The sequence below is a fragment of the Temnothorax longispinosus genome, chromosome 3 (assembly GCF_030848805.1).
Source record: "Temnothorax longispinosus isolate EJ_2023e chromosome 3, Tlon_JGU_v1, whole genome shotgun sequence".
NCBI classification, from domain to species: Eukaryota; Metazoa; Arthropoda; class Insecta; order Hymenoptera; family Formicidae; genus Temnothorax; species Temnothorax longispinosus.
In genome coordinates this window covers 8,704,602-8,726,445 of record NC_092360.1, presented here as the reverse complement: position 1 = coordinate 8,726,445, position 21,844 = coordinate 8,704,602, and the positions used below count along the sequence as shown (strand labels likewise).

Sequence of the window (21,844 nt, the reverse complement as noted above, 5' to 3'; positions counted from 1 at the left end):
TATAGATATATTCGATTCTAAATATATATTCGATTATTCGTAGGTGCAAACTCGAAAATTTAATTTACGTATATATATCAGAACTCTTGTTGAACACCATATCTAATTATTTTTTTAGTGAATTTTAAAGATGCAAGAATTAAAATTATGTCCATCCTTTCAAGATTACACGTATTTTTCTGATTCTTTCTTGAAAATTTGAAGAATCTGGGTTCCAATTAGATTCCGAAATCGATTTCTCGCTCATGGAAAACAGAAACGCGACAATTCATGCGCATCGAAGATTGCAATTGGATCTGTTTCAATCTCTGCGAGATCCTACGAATTTGTGAAAACGCGGCGAAGATGCGTCTTTGCAATGACAATGCGCATATTGTGCAAAGCAATATTTACATGTCTACAAACCCCCCCGACAATATAAATATCCATATTAAAATGTCTATTGTGTGCCTATTGTCGCTGATGCTCTTGCCGCTAGATTATCATCGATAGTTCCGTGGCGGATAAGAGCGCGACTATCTCCATAAAGGAGGAGAAAAACGAGAAAGATAAGGGTTCTTCATGCAAAGTGTGTTATCGCGAGCGTGCATCGGGGACGCGCGTGGCATTATTGAGGACTAACAGCAACAAATCGTCGCTGTTGGAAAGATATGGGTGCAAAGTCACGTTATACGCGTTCTCACTTCTCACCTATATCCCTCAAGTTAAAATAGAGACGATGCTTTATATTCAAGAAAAGGAGCGCGTGCAGAATTCGACCTTCTCTTGAGAGGCGCATAAAGAGAGAAAGAGAGAGATCGTTTCGTCACTCGTTGTCGAAAGCTCGTTCCAAGAAGCCACGAGGATCATCCGAGACAGACGGCTTCTCTTTCGTTTTTCGCTCGCTGTAAAACGTATCTTTAACAGTGGTAGTGTATCTTAACAGTGGGCTCCATTCTCTTTTCACTATCTTTGTTTTTTTTGCGCTTCGTAAGGCGACTTCAGCCAAACTCCGGTTAACTTGATCGACAATCACTTCAACTAGCGGAAACGTATAAAAGATTTTAGCTGTGCAATCGTCTCTGATCTAATCTGTTCTTCAAATACGTTAAACAAAAAATTAATAAAATTCTATCCACGTTGACGAAATAATACAAATATTACTTGACACGTTGACTATCGATTAAGCTAATCAAAATTTGATTAAGGTAATCCTTCGAGTGACTTCAACCAAATTCTGATTAACTAATTGATCGGTGATTGATTCAACCAGCAGGATTTATTTTACTTAAAATAAAATTTCGAACTGTGTAACTTATTTTGTCCCTAGTCTAATCCTTTTTGCATAAATCAGTAAATAATAAAACATTAATTAATAAAAAAATTAAATAAACGTTAAATAATAAGATATTAATTATTCTATCCATTATTAATAATAAAATGGTAGAAGTATTTTGCTCGATAAACTGATCTGAGTCGATGAAGGCGCATAATCGGAGTTTTCCGTTTTTCTTCCGTTCTCTAATCTTTTTCCTCATAAGAGGCAATTAAATAGCCTTGCGAGACTCGTTTCTGTATCTTTTACGCTTTCCTGGAATTGCTTCTTTTCTTTGTTTGTTTCTTTAACTTCTTAACACATTGAAATAATATCAGCCAGTTCTATTCGTATCATATATAATACATAAATAAAATGCATAGAGAACGAAAAAGCACAGCTGCAAACACGGATATTCGATCAGCTTCTGAAACCAAGATTTTTATTTCTTATTTGTTTAACGCTTTGTGAAATATGAGGAGAAAGGTAAGTAAAGTTCGTAGTTGAATTGCTTTCCAACATTTTAATCTTTTAATACTTTGCTTATTAAGCAACTAAGTTATAATTAAGGTATAGTTATAGTAATTATCTTGTAAATATCCCGGAGGGCAAATTTGTCAATTTTGAAAGTCCCTGCTACAAGCTTTGTCAATAGAATATCAGCGAAAATATAACAGAATCTATACTAACGGAATATAAGAACAGATTCACTGCAGAAATTGAGTAGAATCTGCTGTAACACATTTTATTTAAATGTTTTACGAATGATAGATTCTCTGTTTGGTTTTTGCCGCACACAATCTGCTATCTACAGGTTCTGCCAGCAAATCTGCTGTCAACTTGTTGTTATACCGCGGGCAGTTTTTACTTACTCTTTAATTATCTTAATCGCTTAATTACCTCTTAATTACCTTATCCGTATTCTATAGTTTGCATCCATCTCGTCATCAATACATTTTTATTACCGTCGTACGAGGGAAAAGGCAAGTGAGCAAAGTCCGCTTCTCTTATTCATATATATACTCCTCTTTAATTATAATACTTAATTAACTTTCCTGGTACATTGTTGAACTTGAAAATGACCCGCGTTCGAGGGTCATTTTGGGAGCTTTCAGGGCAAGCGACAAAAGTCGACACCAAGCATCGTTCTATCTTTCTTTTTTTGCTAACAAATAACAAACATAAAACGATATATTTGTGCCGACTTGTGTCGCTTGCTGGGAAGCTCCCTTTATAGTGCAAAACGCGATTGTCTGATTTTCGCGCGCGATACACACATATATACATTGAGTCTGTTTTCTGTCAATGAACTGGCTGCGCGCTAGTTCAGAGTTTATCTTTTTTACTCCACAGTGGAAGGAAAAAGATAAACTCTGAACTAGTGTAGCCAGTTCGCCCAGTTCAGTAACAGAAAACTATACCCGTATACACTCCGCTCGGTGTCACACGTACATATACCCGGCGATAAATATATGGAATATATGAGAATATGGGTCTCTCGGCTAAGCTACTCACACGTCAATCACATCCCCTCTCGACTCCCCCGCCTTTACCCCCAGCAGCCGAGCAGCGCCGTTCACCTACACATGCGTTCATGCGTATACAAATGGAGAACTCAATTCATCAAGGTCAACGTCAACGTCGACTTGAAACAAGGCTGATCCCGCGACCCGCGGATCGTAGATCGCGCCTCTTCCTCACGACGAGAACGAGCGAGAGATCGGGAGACCGTGCCTGAGGCTGAAGGCCGAGGGGTTATTCATTATTTCATTCCACGTCGATCCCTCGATACCCCCTCCCCCCGGTGGTGCGGTATGTACATACATACATACGTATACGTCGTGGAGCACCCGCGGTAACGTAACGGGTAACGGTGCCAGTTCATGCCAGTTCCCAGATTCCGACGGCGGGCGGACGTGGGCGGACGCGTGAATTATGATAGGAGCGTGAAAACGTGCGCCTCGACCGCGTGAAAGAAAGAGAGAAAAAAAAAAGTATCTGCGTCGATAAATGAGCGTGTCCCCGAGGCTACTGCTAACGACCACCGTTTCTCTGCTGAATGTAGCATGTAACGCGCGGGCGGCAACGTTCCCGCAATCTCGAAAGGTAAGCAACTTTTGCAACAAACGTGCAAAGCTCCTCGCACTCCCCTCGCCGAAAGTCCCGACGGTTGACCTTTCCTCCCTTCCGCCCTTCACCGCTGTTTACTTGACACGGCGGACGTTAGGGTTAGGGCACCGATTCTTCTTCCGTTGGAACATGTCTGTTGTCTTCTAACCTCTAACCGACCGTTAACTTTGAAAAATAGCCAGTAGAAGTCGATTGTTCTGTAAGTTAACGGTCGTTTAGAGGTTAACAATGACGTTGGAAATAGTGGCCTTTTATCGTCCTCAATCGCATGGCGCGGAAACTTCGAAAACGTGTGGTCTTGCAATGTTCAATAATAATAATAATAGTTTTAAGTCTTATCTCCTTTATCTAGACTTCTTTTTCCTCACTCTTGATTGTATTGTCTGTGTTTGTCTATCGTTCAGCCTGTGTTTATAATCTCGCTTATCACGTGATCTTTCCCCCCAGATCTTTCGTACGCTGAAGTCGACCTGGCAACGATCGCTCCTGGAAAATCTATGCAAGAGTCCTATCTGGAAAGCTCTAGTTTCTAACTACCTGGCGCTCTCACCTGGAGCTGTCTCTATGGATAATCCTACGTCCCACCAGAAGTGTACAAAAGTCAAGATGGAACCTTACCTTGACACGTGCTACGGCCAGAACAATACCGCCGCGATGTGCGATATACCGTTTCACACGGCAACGAATACCTTGATCTATTGTCAGACCGGGGCGTTCTCAGACGCGACGCACAGTGTTAGGACCAACGTATGCGCGGACGCCAAGTATGGAAATTACATGGACAAACAGAGATACAGGGCTATAAGAAAATGGAAGCGACTGGAGAAAGGTAAAAATCACCATCTCTCTCTCTTTTTCACTTTTCAAATATTTAAATTTTCAAATGGATGTACAAAATGTATCCTAACATTATTCACTTAATTGTCCTCCCCTCCCAAAGAACGTGATTTCTTAAACATTTTTAGACAGATCGTCCAATAATACGGAAGATTATTTCATATTGAAACTCTTGTCCTTTAATATCCTGGCACAAAACCTGTTGGAAGATCACTCGTATCTGTACATGGGTCACAACAAGAAAGCTCTGAATTGGAAAACACGAAAACCCCTTGTAATACAAGAGATATTCGAGGCGGAGGCAAATGTACATACTTATTCTTCGGCATTTAACGATGCCCGTCAAACCTGAAACGGGAAGATTAAAAGAATACCGTGTGCTATTATACTGTCGAACGTTCCAGGTAATATGCCTTCAGGAAGTGCTGGAGGAACATCTGCTGGAGTTTGTGGCTCCGTTCAAACAACACGGATACGAGTATCTGTATAAAAAGAGAACCAACGACAAGAGGGACGGCCTGCTCTTGTTGTATCGCTCTAATGAATTCGTTTTGTTAGATTACGCGAAGGTGGAGTTGTATCAATCCGGCGTCGAGCTCCTGAATAGAGACAACGTCGGAATAATAGCTAAATTGGCACTCAAAGATAATCCGGAAACGCAGGTCGTGGTTGCCACTACTCACTTGTTATATAATCCGAGGCGCAACGACGTACGATTGGCGCAGATACAGCTTTTGTTAGCGGAAATAGAGCGGATCGCATTCATCGAGAACACGATGTGAGGGCACATTTTAGTAAAATTACTCACGCTCGTCTGCGTCTGACAGATCTTTATGAAAATATTAAATATTCAATAAAATCAATAACTTTGTAGGGGGGGTCCGAAGTACTTACCGATCATCCTGGCGGGCGACTTCAACTTGGAGCCGTTCACCGGCGTTTACAAGTTCCTAACGGAGGGTTCGTTCGAGTATTGTGGCAAGGGACGAAGTTTAGAGCCGTCGGAATATCGCTCGCTGTCCAACTCTCTGATACCACCGCGATTATGTGTCACCGACAACTGTCAGCACTTTAATGTCCTGACTCAAAGACTGCGAAGGGAGGGTACCGGTAAAGTCATGGTATGTTTTTGACTGTATAATATAACAACTACACATGTATGTACAAGAGTACCTATAGTCTTAATTTTTTTCGCCGATTTCAACATCTATTTTAATGTAACGCGTATTTCAATGAGTGTCATCACTATTCGCACTCAGAATCTTTCCGAAGATAGCGTGCTTTTAATTCTAAATTTTATGCTGTTTTTTTTTTCAATCTTAACTTTTTTCCTTTTCTAATGGTGTACCTTGAGAATTATTTTTCTAATCATTTGTTTCTAACCAGTTGGAAAATAGCGAATCGCATCGTCAGAGACGAAATGAGAACGTGCCAACGCCTTGTAATATAAATGTGCTGCAACAAAGTGCCAACAGTGATACCGGCCGCGCGCAAGTCATCGAGATTGCGCAGGGTCATTCCGCGAGATTCTCGTCCGGCACCCTTACGCATCCCTTTAACATGCGCAGCGTTTACACGCACATAGGTGCTCATGGTGAGAAAGAAGCAACGACGCATCAGGACGAATGGATCACCGTGGATTACATATTCTACAGCAACATTAAACCTTTGGAGAAATACGCTCTACCTACAGTAAGCCAATGCGCCGCGTTACGCAGAATACCAAATTTTATTGTAGGTAGCGATCATTTGTCTCTAGGTGCCACCTTTCAGTTACCGAAAAAGAAATCTCTACTTTAAAGTTAGGTAGCGTCTCATACATATCGTTTTCTCAATATAATAACTCTCAAACATCACACATAGGTTACGCTAACTCAGTCCGTTCGAAACGTGCGGCATTTCTAAACAGTAAGTTTTTTTTTTTTTTTTTTTTTTTACAAAATATCTCGAGTACCAGAAGTTTCATGACATTTTTATTTATATTTTTTAAGAGTGGATATTCTTGTTTCTTATTGTCGGTGTACTGATAAAAAAAATTAAGTTAGTGCATTAGCTCATGAGATACAAACAAAAAAAACTCAGAAAACTCTGAGTTACGCTGATCCAGTGTGGTATTAACGGGTGGCCCAGGAAGTGTGGTGTTTGAGAGTGATGTTTAAAAAGAGATGTATCAAGAACTTATATTATTGATACTGTTTATGTTGTATCAATCATAAAATGTATCAATAATTTATATTATTGATATCATTTATTTATGTGTTGCTAAGACCGAAAGATAGCACCTACACCTATAAAGCAGGCAAGATTGCAAGGTGCATTTTGATTTATGAAAGTTACAAATTTACTGTAATATATATTTCTTGCGTAACGTCCAGAAAGCTTATAGAGAAGTATAATTTTTTTTAGTCTTTGTCTTTAATTTTTGAATTTTTTTCGTCAACGACAGGTAATAAATAATTATTTTAAATTTTACCTTTTTCTGATGATAACTAAATGATAAGTATTTTATGTTATTGATCATCAAGATCTGTTTAAAAGATTTTTTGAAGAAATCTATAAATATTGTTGTGTCGAAAATATAGACCTAAAAAGTGTCGCCGTATTTTATGTAAAGAAACTGTATATCACATATATAGAACTGTGATGTAGCAACTATCGTATAAGAACTATTGACGCATAAAAAGATAAGTAAAATAAACAACTGCGAGTCTATGAAACTATAAATGTAATAGCAAATGTAAAATATACAACTGTACAAATTTTATATACGATAATAAATATAAAATATTCTCTGTAACAAAAATATATTATTAATCTCATTAGTCTACCTTCCGACCTGTTATTCTTTTATAAAATTCTGATCGGATTTATCTGCACGGCGCCTTTATGCAGATCCGGCTCTTTGTACGCCAGCACGCAAGTCTTACCAACGAGATTATTCTCCTTGCGGACGGAACAATTTGCGTTGCAAAACTTTGCGAATTCCTTGAATCTCACTTGCAACTCAGCATCGCCGCCGTTAGGACCGACTAAGAGTTCGCATTTTAACAGATTCGCTCTCCCTTTTATACAACACTCCAAGTATCCGTGGTCCGTTGTGTACAGCTCACTAATGTTTTGAATTTTTATGTTTAATGCGTGTCTCAGGATGCCGGTCACAAATACATCGTCTATCCAAAAGTATTCGCGGGAAGACTCGGCGTGATCGATTAGTTGACTTGCCACCTGCGGACGCGTGATGTACAGCCAGCCAGAGACGAAGTCGGGATAAACGCTGTTCGCGTATTCCGCCTTGCTCGCGTACCATTTGTTGGCTGGTTCTCGAACGGGGATCATATTCTTCATGATGTAACCAGTTAGAGAATTCTCCTCTATCATACCCGAGCGTAACTTCTCTAGTATGCCATATATATTTACCACAATATCATCGTCCATCTTCATAATGTATTTAACGTCTTTGCAATTATTTGCCGCCCAGTGAAGGCCCATGAGGTGCTTACGAGTCAAGTTTCTATAAGTGTCCAAAAAATCTCCCTGAAGTATGTCACTGAATCGTCGCGACTCGTCCAGTAACGCATTCTGCAGCACGCGTGTCTTCCTTTCGGCATCGTCATTTAACGTACCGAGTAGGAATACTCTTTGGATCCCTAAAGCCTGCAACTCTTCATCCGTATAAGCTCGCCGTAAAGCGCTTCTCGCCGAAGGTTCACCCGCATAAGATGTGACGATCCATATCAGAAAAGTAGCGTTGCACAACGGTTCGATTATGATTCTAGAAGCTCCTGATGACTTACCAGTCACCTCATATGCCGTTTGAAGCTGCATTAAGTTTACCTTCGGTGTCTGTGACTGTAAACTTCTCTCCACGAATGTAATGAATAACAAAACACATCCTACGCAAGCAAGCAGCAATAAAAATCTGTACTTTGAAAGCATATCTGCTTTATATTTATAACTAAAGTTTAATAATAATTTATAACTAAAGATTAATAATAAAAACTATGACGGTAATCATAATTTCTTGAATCGCAGCATCCTTATATTAGACGTCCCATCTTCCAAATTGTTTATTCTTGAAATTGTCGCGATGGCAGTGAACGGTTCGGTCTTCAGTGTCTTCATTGTCGTCTCCACGGAAAAAATATTTGTAATAATTAATATAATTAATGTGTGAATCGATTGAATTGCAATGATCTGTGATCAACATACCAAAATTAAATAAATTTCTTCTTGCTTCAAGTGGAGATTAATTTTCTCTCTTGAGCCACTTTCACCTTCTTTCTTCTTTTTCTTAGATTTATTTTTTGTCGTTACATAGAACAAAGGTTCTTTATTAAAAGCGTTTTCTATACTTTTGAATTAAATAATTTAACATAAATGTATTATTTTTCGTAATCGAACGTTTAGGTTAGAAACACATAAAGTCTAATTAGGGGGGATTCACATAGGAATTGCATCCAGAAAAAGAACACTCAGCGGCTAAAGGTGTCCTTACATGTGAGAGCGTCAAGTGTCGAGTGTTAAAAAACCGCGAGCATTTTTACTATAAAGTATAAAATATGGGGGAAAAAACACGTTATTTTGTATATATATAAGTACAAAAATTATATAAGCAAATTAATATTTTTAATACATCTTTGATATACATATATTATATTTTTTGAAAAATTTATATTATTTTAGAAGAAGATAAATTATTTTATTAAATTAATATTAAGAGAAAACAATAAAATTGATCTTGAACTAATTAAATTGTAAACCGCTTATCTTTCCTCTTTTTCTTTCCAACATCGAGATTGGAGAGAAATAGAAAAAGATAAACAGTGCAAGAAATTCAGAGCTAAAGGAAAGAAAAAATATTGCTGGAAATGCATCATATAGCACGCAATATTTGTAGTATTATTTAATTAATTATTACTACGCATGCACAAAAAATTGCTTTGTGCCGTTTAAACAATTTTCGATTAATTCGCCATTTCAGGCTAAACGAAGAAACTCATATTTCACTATTATTTTTTCATAGATTTTATTTAACATAGCAATAATAATACTGATATAATATAATAAATTTATAATATAAATTATCGAATTAAATTCATTTTTGTATTTACAAACTGGTAGATACTGAACTGATTTGAGCTGTTTTTGAAAAGCGCACCACAATTAGTCTGAAAATGGCGGACGGTGTCAAAACTCATATTTGAGGGAACTCTAGCTCGTACACGTTGAGACTGGTTGAGACGCCGCATATCGGTTATCGGAGCATATCCTATCCTACGTGAAAATTTCGTGGTTCAAGACATCAATGGCTCGCGCTTGTTGTTCATATTATTTGTAATAGCTTTAAGATAATAAGAACGCGAGAGTGTCGGCAATACTCGAACGAAGGGACCGTCTCCGCAATTGTACGATGGCTGAAAATCGGGACGCGATACTGGCTGACTTTCAGGTAATCCGGTAAAACGCCTCGCGAGGCTGCCTCGTACGCGCAGCGCAAATGCGTTGTTAGGTTATGGACGGTTACGTGTATAGATGACATTGACAATAATTCGAGGCATTCGGAGTCGGAGGCGAGAGCCGTCCCGGGAGATTCCCCCCCGGGATCGGCATTCCCCGATGACGGTCGCGAGATTGATCGGCGCTTTCGAACGCGCGACTTGTATCCGTAGAACCGAGCTGACACGCGAATTTGCGAGAATTCGTGAGAACCTTCGTCATGACTCCTTTGTCATGTCGTGGTCATCCCGTATGCCTTTGTCTGTTTTGAAATTTGAACAATTCCTCGACGAACATCGATGACGTGTCCTCGTGTAAATACGTCATCGTGACTTTCTAACTCTACACGTCATCCATCGCCGCGTGTGTCTCGTCTTTCAAATGTAAAATTAAATTTTTTCAGGCTTGCACGGGAATCGACGATTTCGGAGACGCTATTTTGTATCTGGAGGCAACAAATTGGGATTTATTGGTAGATATAAATACAATGATTAATTGGAGCAATTACATTTTGCGCATTAGGATTAATATCTGTTACGTATTCTTCTCGTTCAGGCCGCGATAAACAAGGCCATGCCCCAGACCACGCAGCAGCTACCGTCTGAAATAACTCCGGACATAGAGATGGTGGAAGAAATTAAAGTAACTCCACGTTCGTCCACGTCGAAGCTGCAGACGGTGCAGACGGTGCAGAATTCGAAAAAGGCGGGAGCTGTGAAAGCAGACGTTGTGGAAAATGCAAAACCTGGGACAAGTAGACCTAAAAGTTGCATGAAAAATAGAACACTTACATTCCACATTAACTATCTCGATAACGTTTATAAAATAAATTTGTCCGAGTTATCCACTCTGAGTAAGTGCGAATATCGTCGATATTTAAATGATTACTAAAGTTTAACGTCAAGACAAAGCATGTTAAGTTACAAAAACATGTTTTTTTTCAGGAGAACTCAAACAATTTATATGGTGTAAAACGAGTGTAGCACCCTGTCAGCAGAATCTTCACGGGTGGAAGAAGGAACCTGGGACACCAAATACGGTGCTACAGACGTTAGATCTGCCTAGAGAAAATACATTGTACCTATCAGTGTTGTCACAAGACGGCGACGTGGCTAATGAAACGTAAGTTTGTAAAGTGTTGTCGATGCAATTTTGCGCTCGTCCACGATCGTCGTAATCATGAATCTACATTTTTACGCCGCAGCGCAAGTCTGTCAGAGCGTATGACTCAGACTTATACATTGAACGTGAAGGACGAAGTGCATAATAAGACGTACAAGCTGAAGTTTCCCGGCACACGTACTGTGTTGGAAGTAAAAACGGACATCTACTCGTTAATAGATGTGCCTGTACGGAATCAACAGTGGAAGGGTTGGCCTAGCTCACTGAAGGACGATAATGTGATATTGGCACAAAGTGGTATATGTTATCCGGAGCATGATTTGTCCGTCGGGAAGCTCCCCGCGAAGGAAGAAAAGAAGGTAATGTCTCGTGAAATGAGTTCTCTGTTACTTAATAAATATATAGAATTATAATAATATTTGTATCCTTTCAGAAAGTCGTAGATTTAATCGACAGCGATAGTTCCATAGACGAACCAGAGGATGTGGAAGACGACGTTCCAGAAGAGTTCACTGGCGACGACGATATTTTCATAGACGATGTTAAACCCACTAAAGTAGAGCGTCTCAGTGAGTATTTTTTCAACGTAAATTTCAATAAAACTGCTGTTTTATTGAAATCGTATGATATAACAGTAACTGCAATTGAATGAAATATTCTTTTTATTTATAAACAGTGCCAGAAAATGTAGTAGATGAGGTAATGGGTACGTTACATTTCGCTGAGCAATTCGAAAAGCGATACGGACCAGCGCACCCGGACTTCTTCACTGGTACATTTGAAGATGCTCTGAAAGAATCGTGTCTGAAACCAGCGAAAGAGGTTCGTTCTAAATACTAAAAATCGCAGCAAATATCTAAAACCGATTGAAATATGTCTTTTATATTGTTGCAGAGAAAATTATTGGCTGTATATTTGCACCACGATAACAGTGTATTAGCAAACGTCTTTTGTACTCAACTATTAGGTTTCGAAACAGTGCTTCAACTTCTTTCGGCAAATTTTATAGTATGGGGTTGGGACATTACATACGAGTCTAACAAAGAAAGGTAAAATTTATACGAATGTGTGATGTTAAAAATGTATCGAGCTCGCGTCAGTTAAATGTTCGTTTGATTCGCAGATTTTTGTATTCGGTAACTCAAACTCTTGGTACTGTCGGTTCGTTGGCTGTGTCAGGCATAGATGTTGATACTTTGCCGATTCTCATGATTATTATGAGATCTAGATCTAACACTGAGATATTTACTATCGTACACGGCAATGTAGGTGTTAACGAGTTACTAACGAATTTGGTCCAAGCCGTCGATGTGTTCCAGGTAAGAAAGTACAACTTGTTTCGCACACATGCTATAGGAAAGTACAACTGTATGAATGTAAATAGAGATTTCGGTTTATATAACTGTTGTGTTTTGAAATAGGAGCAAAGACGAGCTGATATTGGCGTTGAAGAAGAACGACAAGCTAGAGAAAGAGTCAAGCAAGAACAAGACAGAGCGTATCAAGAAAGTTTGGCAGCTGATAGGTAATTAAAAAAATATATATCTAAACTGTTGGAGAGAAGGGAGAAATATGTTTTTACATATATATAAGTGATTTATATTGAACAAAAAGTGCATTCGTAATATATTTTAAGAGCAAAAGAAGAAGCGAAACAAATGCAAGAGGAGCTTGAGAAGAAACAGAAAGAGCAGGCTGAAAACGAAAGATTAGCCGAGGAAGCGAGGAAAGAGGCTCATAGGCAAGCTGTAGAGTCTAGTTTACCACCTGAGCCGCAACAGGGAGCGGGTGATGGCGTAATGAAAGTAAGAGTACGGCTTCCAGCAGGGAAATTCCTGGAACGTAAATTTCAATCGGATACACCGTTACAAACGCTCTTTAATTTCCTTATCGTGGAAGGTTATCCTACAGAGGAATATAAGCTCCTATCTAGTTGGCCTCGAAGGGATGTAAGTAGATGATGTAAGCATTTAAGTTCTTATTATGTAGATATTTGTTTGTGATTTTTTTTTATATCGTACTTTTTCTTTAAATAAAAGCCAAATTTAAATAAAACCACTAGAGATTTTTTTTAACATTACTATAAAATATTTGTAACATGCTGATACGTTAAATATATTTTTTCTCGTTCCAGTTAACATCCATGGATTCAAAGCTCACTTTGATGGAACTGAAATTCTGTCCCCAGGAAACAGTAATTTTAGAGGAACGATAAATAATACGTTGTAATTAAATTCAAATGTAGAAATTAAGTGTCACGAATATTCTTCAAGAGAATGTATTTATTTAACAACTTCGAGATAGCTATTATACTGAGTCCTGTTTATCTTGCGACTATATACATTTTTACGCTGAATTCTTCTTGTACGATAAAGTCGTAAATGATGCACACGCGAGTATAATTTTTATTTTATAAAAAAAAAGAAAGAAGTTTCTATATACGTATATTATATAATTTAAATTTCCAGGAATAAATTGTATTTCGAACGAATTCGATTTCGAATAAAAAACTGCCTTTGTTTATTATGTACGTATTGCAAATGGGCTATGTAAATAACGGGCAATATAATGGAATTCATATAGGGGTGTATAATTTAATAAGAACATACAAATCTAGATATATACATATATCTATATATATAAAACGGAAACAAACTTGTTACTCTATGAAAATAGTTTTATTCTTTTTTCCTGCATTATAAATATAAGGACGCAGCAAATACGATATCCCGTTTTATAAGTTTGATCGCCTCGCTAAATTTATTTTCTAGATCTGTATTTCCGATACCTTTTGCAGCTTGACATAATTGTCGAAGTACCTCCTCTAAACGTCGCATACACCTGATAATAGATCCTGAAACACGTGTTTTATGCATATATATGTCACAGAAAAATACTTGAGTTTATTATCATCACATCACTGAAATATGCTAATATATACATTACCTTCAAATATATCTGTCATTTTGCAAATTTGTAAGAATGTTGCGCCTTTACACCAAGCGTATATAACGTCCATTAAATACGGTTTGAATCTATCGACATATGCATCCTCGTCTAATTCCAGATTGGCCTCTGTCGATACCTTTGCTATTCGTCGAGCCAAGTCCTGCATCTGTCTAAGCGGACCACTTAATTCCTCTGTACTTTTAGGCATTTCGTTTGACTTTTCGTCACATACAAAACAACTGATTAACGCTACCATTTGTGGCACGCTCAAAGAATTAAAAAGACCATTAAAAATCATCTCAGTCATTAAAAGCTCATCGGCACCGTTCAGCTCGCAAGCTACACGTCCTTTCAATTCTATAACGTCCGCCGATGTGCAATACGCCATTCTCCTTAAAACTCGCTTTCTACATTTCAGTTCGTCCATTTGAAGTATCGACTTAGCCTGCTTAAACTCTTCCTTGGCTTGCTTAAGTTGCGTAGCCAATTCTTCCTTGTGCAAAAATTGTTCGTATAATACGTTTACATTGGGATCCTGTAAACAATCGAATTTAAAATGAAAAGTCATATTATTTGAAAAGCTGAATTAAAAGAAAAACATTTGACAAATTAAGATATTCCACATAATAAAAAGTTTTCAAAGCATTTATACAAGAAGGTATTTTAAATGCAAATATTTCAAGTACGTAAATATATTGCCACACAATATAAAAACTATCTCTTACTTTATGCAAAGAATGTGCATATAATCTTTTCTCTAACACTTCAATTTTTTTGACAATATCTTTAAAAGCCTGATCCTGTATATGCATGTCTGTAATAGGGTTGAGTAACGGTAAATCTCCCGAGTATCTCTTTTTCACTTCTCGTATCGATTTCAGTACGCTCTTCCTATTATCAGGCGGCCTAAGATCCTTTTGATAATGTACTCTGATTGAACTGATTTGCGAAATTAAATTATGCAAAACAGGAACTACTTCCATTTCGCCTTCTTCACCATCGCGACATGGAATTGGATTGCCTTCTTTAGAATCTTTCGATAAGTGAAGTAAAACGTCAATGACAATAACAGTCTTGTCCTTTACTGGATTTTTCGGATTTTTCTTCTTAAAATTCACTACCATGCCCCAATCGAACGTTTCGTTTTCATTTTTCACCTATAATAACAATAATAATAATAATGTATAACACAATAAATGAATTCCGCTAAACATTCTGCTGGAGATGGCTTATATTAAATTTATGTTAAAAATACGTACTTTTACTAATCTTCCAGACATTAAAAACGGAACCAAGTACTCCGGTCGTGTTAGAAATGATTGAAACTCTTTGCTGAGCCGATTGAGTTGTTGGCGTACATCGTGATAAGAAGCAATCTCGTCATATCTGTCCACATTTACGGTATTGTAAGCGGTAGATAATTCTTTTACCTCTGAAAACGTAAAAGCAATTAACAATACACTTTACAACCTTTTAGCTACTGACGTCACGCTAAATGGCAATAACGACTTACTGTTATACAAAGCTGGAATACCAGCTTGATTTTGAAACTGAAAGAAGCTTCTTTCCAACATGTATTCTGGATTAATCTCTTCCACTCGGAGAAGATTAAGAACCATATTATAGGTCAAGTGAAACGCGGAGTTGATTGGATCTGGTTTTCCTTGAACGATAGCTTTACCAACGACGGGACTAACTTGCTCGTCTATCATCAATATGACAATTCCTTTGTCGTCGAGACCTCTTCTGCCGGCGCGACCGGACATCTGGATGTATTCACCCGACGTGATCCAACGAAAGTCCTTGCCATCGAATTTACGGGGTGCCGTAAACAGGACTGTCCGTGCTGGCATGTTCAGACCCATCGCGAACGTTTCAGTGGCGAAAAGCGTTTTGATCAGACCCTCGCCGAATAATATCTCGACCGTCTCCTTCAAGATCGGCAAGAGTCCACCGTGATGGATTCCTATTCCGCGCCGCAAAAGCGGCAGCAAGTTCGTAACTTGCGGTAACTTTTTGTCGTCGTCATTGAGAACGTCTACCGCATTGTTGAAAACCTCATCTACCAGTTTTTTCTCCTCTAACGTGTTCAAATCCAGTTTGGCCATTTGCATCGCGTAAACCTCGCAATCCTTCTTCGAAAAACTGAAGATTATTACGGGCGCGAAGTTTCTCTCCATGATCATTTTTACCATCTTGAAGATATTCGTTTGCCCGCTGTTCGTGGCACGTAGACCACCTTTGCGTCCTTTCATGTCACCTTTAGCCGCGTCACCCATATTTTGTAGGCACGCCATGGCTCTATTGAAATTTTCCTCCTTGAATTGGCCGGTCTCGTCTACAACCTGTTTTACGGTACATAGAATCAGTATATGGATAAGCAGTATATGGATAGATATATCTCTCTTTAATCGAGCAGGTACGATTTTTCATTACGGATTACTACTAACCAGATGTATACCATCACCGCCAACTGGAAAGATATAATGTTGCAACGGAGTAGGTCTGTAGTCCGTAGACACTACATGGCAGGGTTGATTGTGCAAATGCGTCACCCACTCCGCGAATTGTCGTGCGTTTGGTATAGTAGCGGATAGAAATACATAGTGTACATTGTCCGGCAATAGGATAAGCGTTTCCTCCCACACCACGCCTCTCTCTTTATCGCGCATGTAATGAATCTCATCGAAAATTACCCAACCAACTTCACGCATTACCTATGCAATAAGCATTATATAAATATACACTTATATTTTTCCTTCTGCACGGGATACCAACGTTTAATAATATTTGGATAAATAAATATAGACTTTATATTGATCAAATAATTTGCCACTGAGCATTGATGTCATTTGTAAATATATTCGTTATTAATTTTATATAAGCTATCTAAGATATGTATATATATTGTATATGTAGCTAACATACACTTTATTTCTATAATCGTAATGATATAATAAAACAATAAAATCAAATTAAACAAACCTCTGAACCTCTGTAGAGCATATTTCGTAAAATTTCAGTAGTCATGATTAGTATACTCGCTGTCGGATTTATAGTAACATCGCCCGTTACCAAACCAACATCCTTAAATTCCTCGTGAAATTCTCTATATTTCTGATTGCTCAACGCTTTGATCGGAGTAGTGTATATTACTCTCTGCTTATCCCTGAGAGAACACGCTATCGCATATCTGTATGAAACATACAAGATGGCGGAATGAAAACATTTAAAAAAAGTTCAGAAAAAATTACTCTGAAGAATAAAATATGAAACGCTTACTCAGCCACGACAGTTTTACCAGCTGACGTATGTGCGGAGACAAGAACCGACTGATTGTTATCAATGCATAAAATTGCCTCCTTTTGAAATGGATCAAGTATAAATTTATATTCTTTGGCTGGCTTGTCTTGCTGATGCTCCAAAGGTACATACTCCTGATTAGGAGGGATAGCAATCTCGTGCATACAAGATTCTACAGTTTCTACAGTATGCACTTTTATACGACATGCCACCTCCTCTAGGCTAAAGAAACAATGTTGAATGTAGTTAGATTATATCTTTTTTCTATAGCACAATTGTGGACTAAATATATATGTATGCAGATGTAATCAATTGTTAATATTTATTAATATTTATATATCAATTATTATATTATTAATATCATAATAATATTAATAACATTAACTATAATATCTTATATATAAATATTAATAATATTAACCCTCCAGAGTCAAGTGCCGGGTTATTCATGATCCATACGTTGACTCTGGTTTTGTTTAAACAGTACGGCTTTACTATGGGTCAGAAGTGACCCGGCGTTTGTCTTCCGAGGGTTAACTAGGACAATTTTATTGATTGTTCTGAATAATCAAAATAATGTTGTGAAGCTTTACTTGATGTCATCCAAGACAGATTCGTGTCGCAATTTTTTGACAGCTGACTTATCGTCGTCTGTATCAAGTTGTCGCTTTACTCCTGTTTCTGGCTCGATTTTCCTGCACATGTTTGTTTCAGATAAGTAAATTTTGTTTAAATAAGTGCTCCCCCCGCAATGGAGGTTAACTCTAGAAATTAGGTTAGGTTACGCATTAAGAATCACTATACTTACTTTACAATATGCGGGATCTCTGTATCGTCACCCTCTGTATCGTGCTCATCAAAAACGTCAAACAAGTCTTCGGTAAAATTCGCCATATTTTAAAAATTGTTATTTCAACAAAATAAAACGACCACACACGAGCGTACGATTGCCTACGGATCGAATCCGTAAGCAGAGAGAAGAGAGAAGCAGAGAGAAGCCTGAGCGGCGAGCGGCTGAGAGTTGAGACAGTAGAGAGAAACCCGAGAGAGGCCATCCCGGTCGACCCGGTCCCGTGATTTAAAGCTGGTATAACTAACAAAATCAATTTTTAATTCATAATTAAAATTTGATTTGTAAATTACACAGGCTTTATTGATTTGTGAATTAAAATTTGATTCGTGATTTAAAAAGCTGGTACAATTAACAAAATTAATTTTAATTTGTGAATTGCACCGGCTTTAATTCATAATTAAAATTTGATTCATAAATTACGTATACAGGCTTTAATTCACAAATCAATTTTGATTTGTAAATTGCACAGGCTTTAATTCATAAATCAATATTAATTTTTGTGTTACATTTATTATAATATAAAATTATTATTATAATACAAACAATATAATATAATACAATATAATGCAAAATCAATAACATGTAAAATTTAAAAATTATAACGATATAAAATAAGCAAATGTAAGACCACATAAAAGAACTAATAACTTGAAAAAAAAAAGATGCCAACAGTACGCGGTGTTCCCAAACGGTCACCCATTTAAGTACTAACCGCGCTCAACGCCGCTTGACTTAAGTGATCGGACGAGAACTTGTAGGTTTGGCGTGATTTGACCGTTGACGAAAGTATCTTTCTTATTATATGAAGAGAAGATACACTTCTTCATCAATTTTCCTGGCTGTAGGACGAGAACTTGTATGTTCAGCGTGTTTATATTATAAATGTATTATTATGTAATTCATTTCATTCAATTCATTATATAAATGTATTATTATATAAAAAATAAAATTAAATAAAAAATATTATATAATAATACATTTATAATATAAACACGCTGAACATACAAATTTTCGTCCTACATACAGCCAGGAAAATTCATGAAGAAGTGTATCTTCTCTTCATAAGAAAGATACTATCGTCAACGGTCAAATCACGCCAAACCTACAAGTTCTCGTCCGATCACTTAAGTCAAGCGGCGTTGAGCGCGGTTAGTACTTAAATGGGTGACCGTTTGGGAACACCGCGTACTGTTGGCATCTTTTTTTTTTTTTTTTAAGTTATTAGTTCATTTATGTGGTCTTACATTTGCTTATTTTATATCGTTATAATTTTTAAATTTTACATGTTATTGATTTTCTAACTTTATAAATAATTATAGTTATTTAGTAATTGGCTAAATTTGACTTAAATTATATTAAAATACAGGTTTGTTTAAATTTCAAGACACTAAATACACGTAAAAAACTAATATAGAATACACACACACACACACACACACACACACACACACACACACACACACACACACACACACACACACGCAAAGCAATAATAAAACATTATTTAAATTGTTTAAAATGTTTTGTATTCTGTAATATTTATTTGTATATTTATTAATTCGTAGCTCCATTAAGACCGCTGGGGTATGTATATCGTATATGGGGCATTCCATGCGAAGTGATCCACCCCAAAAAAAATGTTTTTTTGATTGTGCTGAAATTTGCACAATCTATTGCCCTATTGACTATAATTATCTACACCAATTTTTTAGACATTTGTCCAACGCGTTGTCTACTTACAGGGGTTTAAAGTTTCGGCGTTGAGGCCGTCATGTTAAACTTCACACATCGATAATTTGTCGTAAACATTACCGATTTTAAATAATGATCAGTGATTTTTTAAGTATTTTTTACACACTTTCGAGATATATTATGCATTATTAATAAAAAAGGTTAATTAATTGATATTTTTCAACATTAATAATAAATTTAAATTTTTCTTTAAGATCGGCATCTTTGATTTCAATAAAAAAAATGCCAAAGAAAAGAAGAAAATGTTGTCAACAAAAAAGTATAGGAAGTCCAAGATGGAGAAATCACTCCTTAGTAAGTTACAATTCATTCTGTGTGCGAACTCATGATCCGTGCCGCCCGCGGCAATGCATAATATATCTCGAAAATGTGTAAAAAATACTTAAAAAATCACTGGTCATTATTTAAAATCGGTAATGTTTACGACAAATTATCGATGTGTGAAGTTTAACATGACGGCCTCAACGCCGAAACTTTAAACCCCTGTAAGTAGACAACGCGCTGGACAAATGTTTAAAAAATTGGTGTGGATAATTATGGCCAATAGGGCAATACTTAGATTGTGCAAATTTCAGCACAATAAAAAAAAACATTTTTTTTAGGGTGGATCACTTCGCATGGAATGCCCCATATAGGCAATATTTTTAAAGGCCGTCCTGCTTGTACCGAATGTCATTGCGATTAAATGCATTTTGGACTTTGCATTTTGTTGGTTATAAATTAAATATTAGTTCTTATCTTAGGTTTTAACTAACATCCGCTAGAAACAGGTCAACCTATAGAGGCCCTCCACCGCCCCCGCCGATTCCGATCGGCGGTCCTCTTTTATTTACAATACGTTTTTTCTTCACATTTCTATCATTAATTATTAATTTATTTTATTTCTCTTACAATTTACTTTACAATAATGTACAACATTATAAAAGAATTACATATATTACAAAATTGATTTGACAATATACAATAAAATTTATTCGTGTCTGTACTGAACATGTTGTTATTTATTATTGTACTGTCACGTAAAACTTTAAACGCAATTTTTCGAAACCAGTGTTTTAAAAATCGGTACCAGAAATATCTCGGAAATTAGTAAACCGATTTGCATGAAATTTTTTACAGTTACTCTCAATACACAGTACTAAAAAATTCGAACTTGTAAAATAAATAAATAAACTAATGTTTATAAAATTTGCAAATATGAAATTGACCGGATAACGTTCTCAAGTTATCGTTACAGTTTAAAAAATTATTATTAAAAAAATGGATACAATGATATATGTCAATACTCACTATAAAATACAATTTTTTATACCAAGATGTCGTGCATATTAAATGTACTTTATAAACAAAAATTTCATACTTCCAATATTAATTTATAACTTTTTACAATTCGCGACCCAATTTTTTCTAATTTTTAATTCTGTCAGAGTCCTGTAATCCCTTAATAGTATGAAACATTGGTTGCATCGCATTGGTTTTCTTCCGAAAACGTCTGTGCTCCGATTTAGGTGAAACTTGTAAATAGGTTCCTTTTAGATAAAAAAGACATACCAAAAGGATTATTTGTGACTCTAAAGTTTAGCTACTTTTTAAACATTTTTAACTTGCTGCCTTCGCGCATATATTTTCCACGCGAAACGATTCGAGGTGCCACATGGGTTTACAACTTTCTACGCGTGGAAAGCCCAAGCATGTATTTTGAAGGCACACTATGTGTATAGTTTAATAATATGTAGAGCCCCGCACAGGGAGGCGGAACCTACTGCCTCCACGCGTACACTTTTCACGCGAGACGAGTTGTCATGGGTTTATTACGTTTCTGATTTTCTGAAGTTTCGCCAATGATGTTTTTATGTTAAAACTTTGACGGGTATGACTTTATGGTTGTTTACATTACTTGAGAGCTGTTTTGATTTGTAATAATATACTGAGTTAGTTTGCTCGTAATATACTGAGTTAATTTAAAAAAATGTTAAAAAAGTTGCTAATCTTTGGAGTCGCAAAAAATCCTTTTGGTATGTGTCTTTTTTATCTACAAGGAACCTATTTACAAAGTTTGACCTATAAATCTGAGCACGGACGTTTCCGGAAGTTTTGCCGAGAACTAT

General features: G+C 36.8%; 4 protein-coding genes and 2 pseudogenes across 9 annotated transcripts; 3 read left to right on the top strand and 3 right to left on the bottom strand.

Annotated features, from left to right (window-relative positions):
• Positions 1 to 775: 775 nt before the first annotated feature.
• Angel (protein angel) lies at positions 776 to 6,203 on the top strand. Of its 3 annotated transcripts, none has more exons than XM_071773642.1 (6): positions 776 to 908; positions 3,872 to 4,253; positions 4,390 to 4,568; positions 4,666 to 5,039; positions 5,136 to 5,382; positions 5,648 to 6,203. In XM_071773642.1, exons 2-6 carry the CDS (start codon positions 3,989 to 3,991, stop codon positions 6,059 to 6,061), a joined length of 1,479 nt encoding a protein of 492 aa, XP_071629743.1. In that variant the 5' UTR covers positions 776 to 908; positions 3,872 to 3,988; the 3' UTR covers positions 6,062 to 6,203. The 3 variants fall into 3 exon arrangements, with proteins under 3 accessions (XP_071629743.1, XP_071629741.1, XP_071629742.1); XM_071773640.1 differs by lacking the exon at positions 776 to 908 and adding an exon at positions 2,966 to 3,400; XM_071773641.1 differs by lacking the exon at positions 776 to 908 and adding an exon at positions 3,557 to 3,714.
• A 766-nt stretch (positions 6,204 to 6,969) lies between these two features.
• Positions 6,970 to 8,777, bottom strand: LOC139810244 (beta-1,3-galactosyltransferase 5). Its single transcript, XM_071773647.1, has 2 exons — positions 8,471 to 8,777; positions 6,970 to 8,389 (listed from the first exon to the last, which is right to left on the bottom strand). Exon 2 carries the CDS (start codon positions 8,195 to 8,197, stop codon positions 7,109 to 7,111), a length of 1,089 nt encoding a protein of 362 aa, XP_071629748.1. The 5' UTR covers positions 8,198 to 8,389; positions 8,471 to 8,777; the 3' UTR covers positions 6,970 to 7,108.
• Positions 8,778 to 9,518: 741 nt separating this feature from the next.
• Positions 9,519 to 13,370, top strand: Casp (Fas associated factor casp). Of its 3 annotated transcripts, none has more exons than XM_071772050.1 (12): positions 9,519 to 9,710; positions 10,161 to 10,229; positions 10,313 to 10,610; positions 10,702 to 10,879; positions 10,962 to 11,238; positions 11,313 to 11,448; positions 11,556 to 11,701; positions 11,774 to 11,928; positions 12,003 to 12,198; positions 12,301 to 12,404; positions 12,516 to 12,841; positions 13,014 to 13,370. In XM_071772050.1, exons 1-11 carry the CDS (start codon positions 9,672 to 9,674, stop codon positions 12,838 to 12,840), a joined length of 1,923 nt encoding a protein of 640 aa, XP_071628151.1. In that variant the 5' UTR covers positions 9,519 to 9,671; the 3' UTR covers position 12,841; positions 13,014 to 13,370. The 3 variants fall into 3 exon arrangements, with proteins under 3 accessions (XP_071628151.1, XP_071628149.1, XP_071628150.1); XM_071772048.1 differs by having other exon boundaries at positions 9,520 to 9,710; positions 12,516 to 12,828; XM_071772049.1 differs by lacking the exon at positions 9,519 to 9,710 and adding an exon at positions 9,838 to 10,071 and having other exon boundaries at positions 12,516 to 12,828.
• Positions 13,299 to 18,134, bottom strand: Mtr4 (exosome RNA helicase Mtr4). Of its 2 annotated transcripts, XM_071772046.1 has the most exons (10): positions 17,940 to 18,134; positions 17,725 to 17,826; positions 17,111 to 17,353; positions 16,814 to 17,021; positions 16,279 to 16,545; positions 15,342 to 16,173; positions 15,088 to 15,260; positions 14,554 to 14,985; positions 13,826 to 14,363; positions 13,299 to 13,733 (listed from the first exon to the last, which is right to left on the bottom strand). In XM_071772046.1, the coding sequence occupies exons 1-10, from the start codon at positions 18,023 to 18,025 to the stop codon at positions 13,576 to 13,578; spliced, it is 3,039 nt and encodes a 1,012-aa protein (XP_071628147.1). In that variant the 5' UTR covers positions 18,026 to 18,134; the 3' UTR covers positions 13,299 to 13,575. The 2 variants fall into 2 exon arrangements, with proteins under 2 accessions (XP_071628147.1, XP_071628148.1); XM_071772047.1 differs by lacking the exon at positions 17,940 to 18,134 and having other exon boundaries at positions 17,627 to 17,753.
• Positions 18,135 to 18,647: 513 nt separating this feature from the next.
• LOC139810827 (5S ribosomal RNA) lies at positions 18,648 to 18,766 on the bottom strand (annotated as a pseudogene).
• A 296-nt stretch (positions 18,767 to 19,062) lies between these two features.
• LOC139810846 (5S ribosomal RNA) lies at positions 19,063 to 19,181 on the top strand (annotated as a pseudogene).
• The last annotated feature ends 2,663 nt before the right edge of the window (positions 19,182 to 21,844 follow it).

Excerpts from the sequence above, each read along its gene's own strand:
- Angel (XM_071773640.1), top strand. The coding sequence starts at position 3,305 with ATGAGCGTGTCCCCGAGGCTACTGCTAACGACCACCGTTTCTCTGCTG. Across the intron at positions 3,401-3,871 it reads CGTTCCCGCAATCTCGAAAG|ATCTTTCGTACGCTGAAGTC; the intron begins GTAAGCAACTTT and ends CTTTCCCCCCAG. Across the intron at positions 4,569-4,665 it reads TATTCGAGGCGGAGGCAAAT|GTAATATGCCTTCAGGAAGT; the intron begins GTACATACTTAT and ends CGAACGTTCCAG.
- Casp (XM_071772048.1), top strand. The coding sequence starts at position 9,672 with ATGGCTGAAAATCGGGACGCGATACTGGCTGACTTTCAG. Across the intron at positions 10,880-10,961 it reads GGCGACGTGGCTAATGAAAC|CGCAAGTCTGTCAGAGCGTA; the intron begins GTAAGTTTGTAA and ends TTTACGCCGCAG. Across the intron at positions 12,405-12,515 it reads GAAAGTTTGGCAGCTGATAG|AGCAAAAGAAGAAGCGAAAC; the intron begins GTAATTAAAAAA and ends ATATATTTTAAG.
- Mtr4 (XM_071772046.1), bottom strand. The coding sequence starts at position 18,025 with ATGGCGAATTTTACCGAAGACTTGTTTGACGTTTTTGATGAGCACGAT. Across the intron at positions 15,261-15,341 it reads TATTCCAGCTTTGTATAACA|AGGTAAAAGAATTATCTACC; the intron begins GTAAGTCGTTAT and ends TTACGTTTTCAG. Across the intron at positions 13,734-13,825 it reads AATGACAGATATATTTGAAG|GATCTATTATCAGGTGTATG; the intron begins GTAATGTATATA and ends CACGTGTTTCAG.
- LOC139810244 (XM_071773647.1), bottom strand. The coding sequence starts at position 8,197 with ATGCTTTCAAAGTACAGATTTTTATTGCTGCTTGCTTGCGTAGGATGT.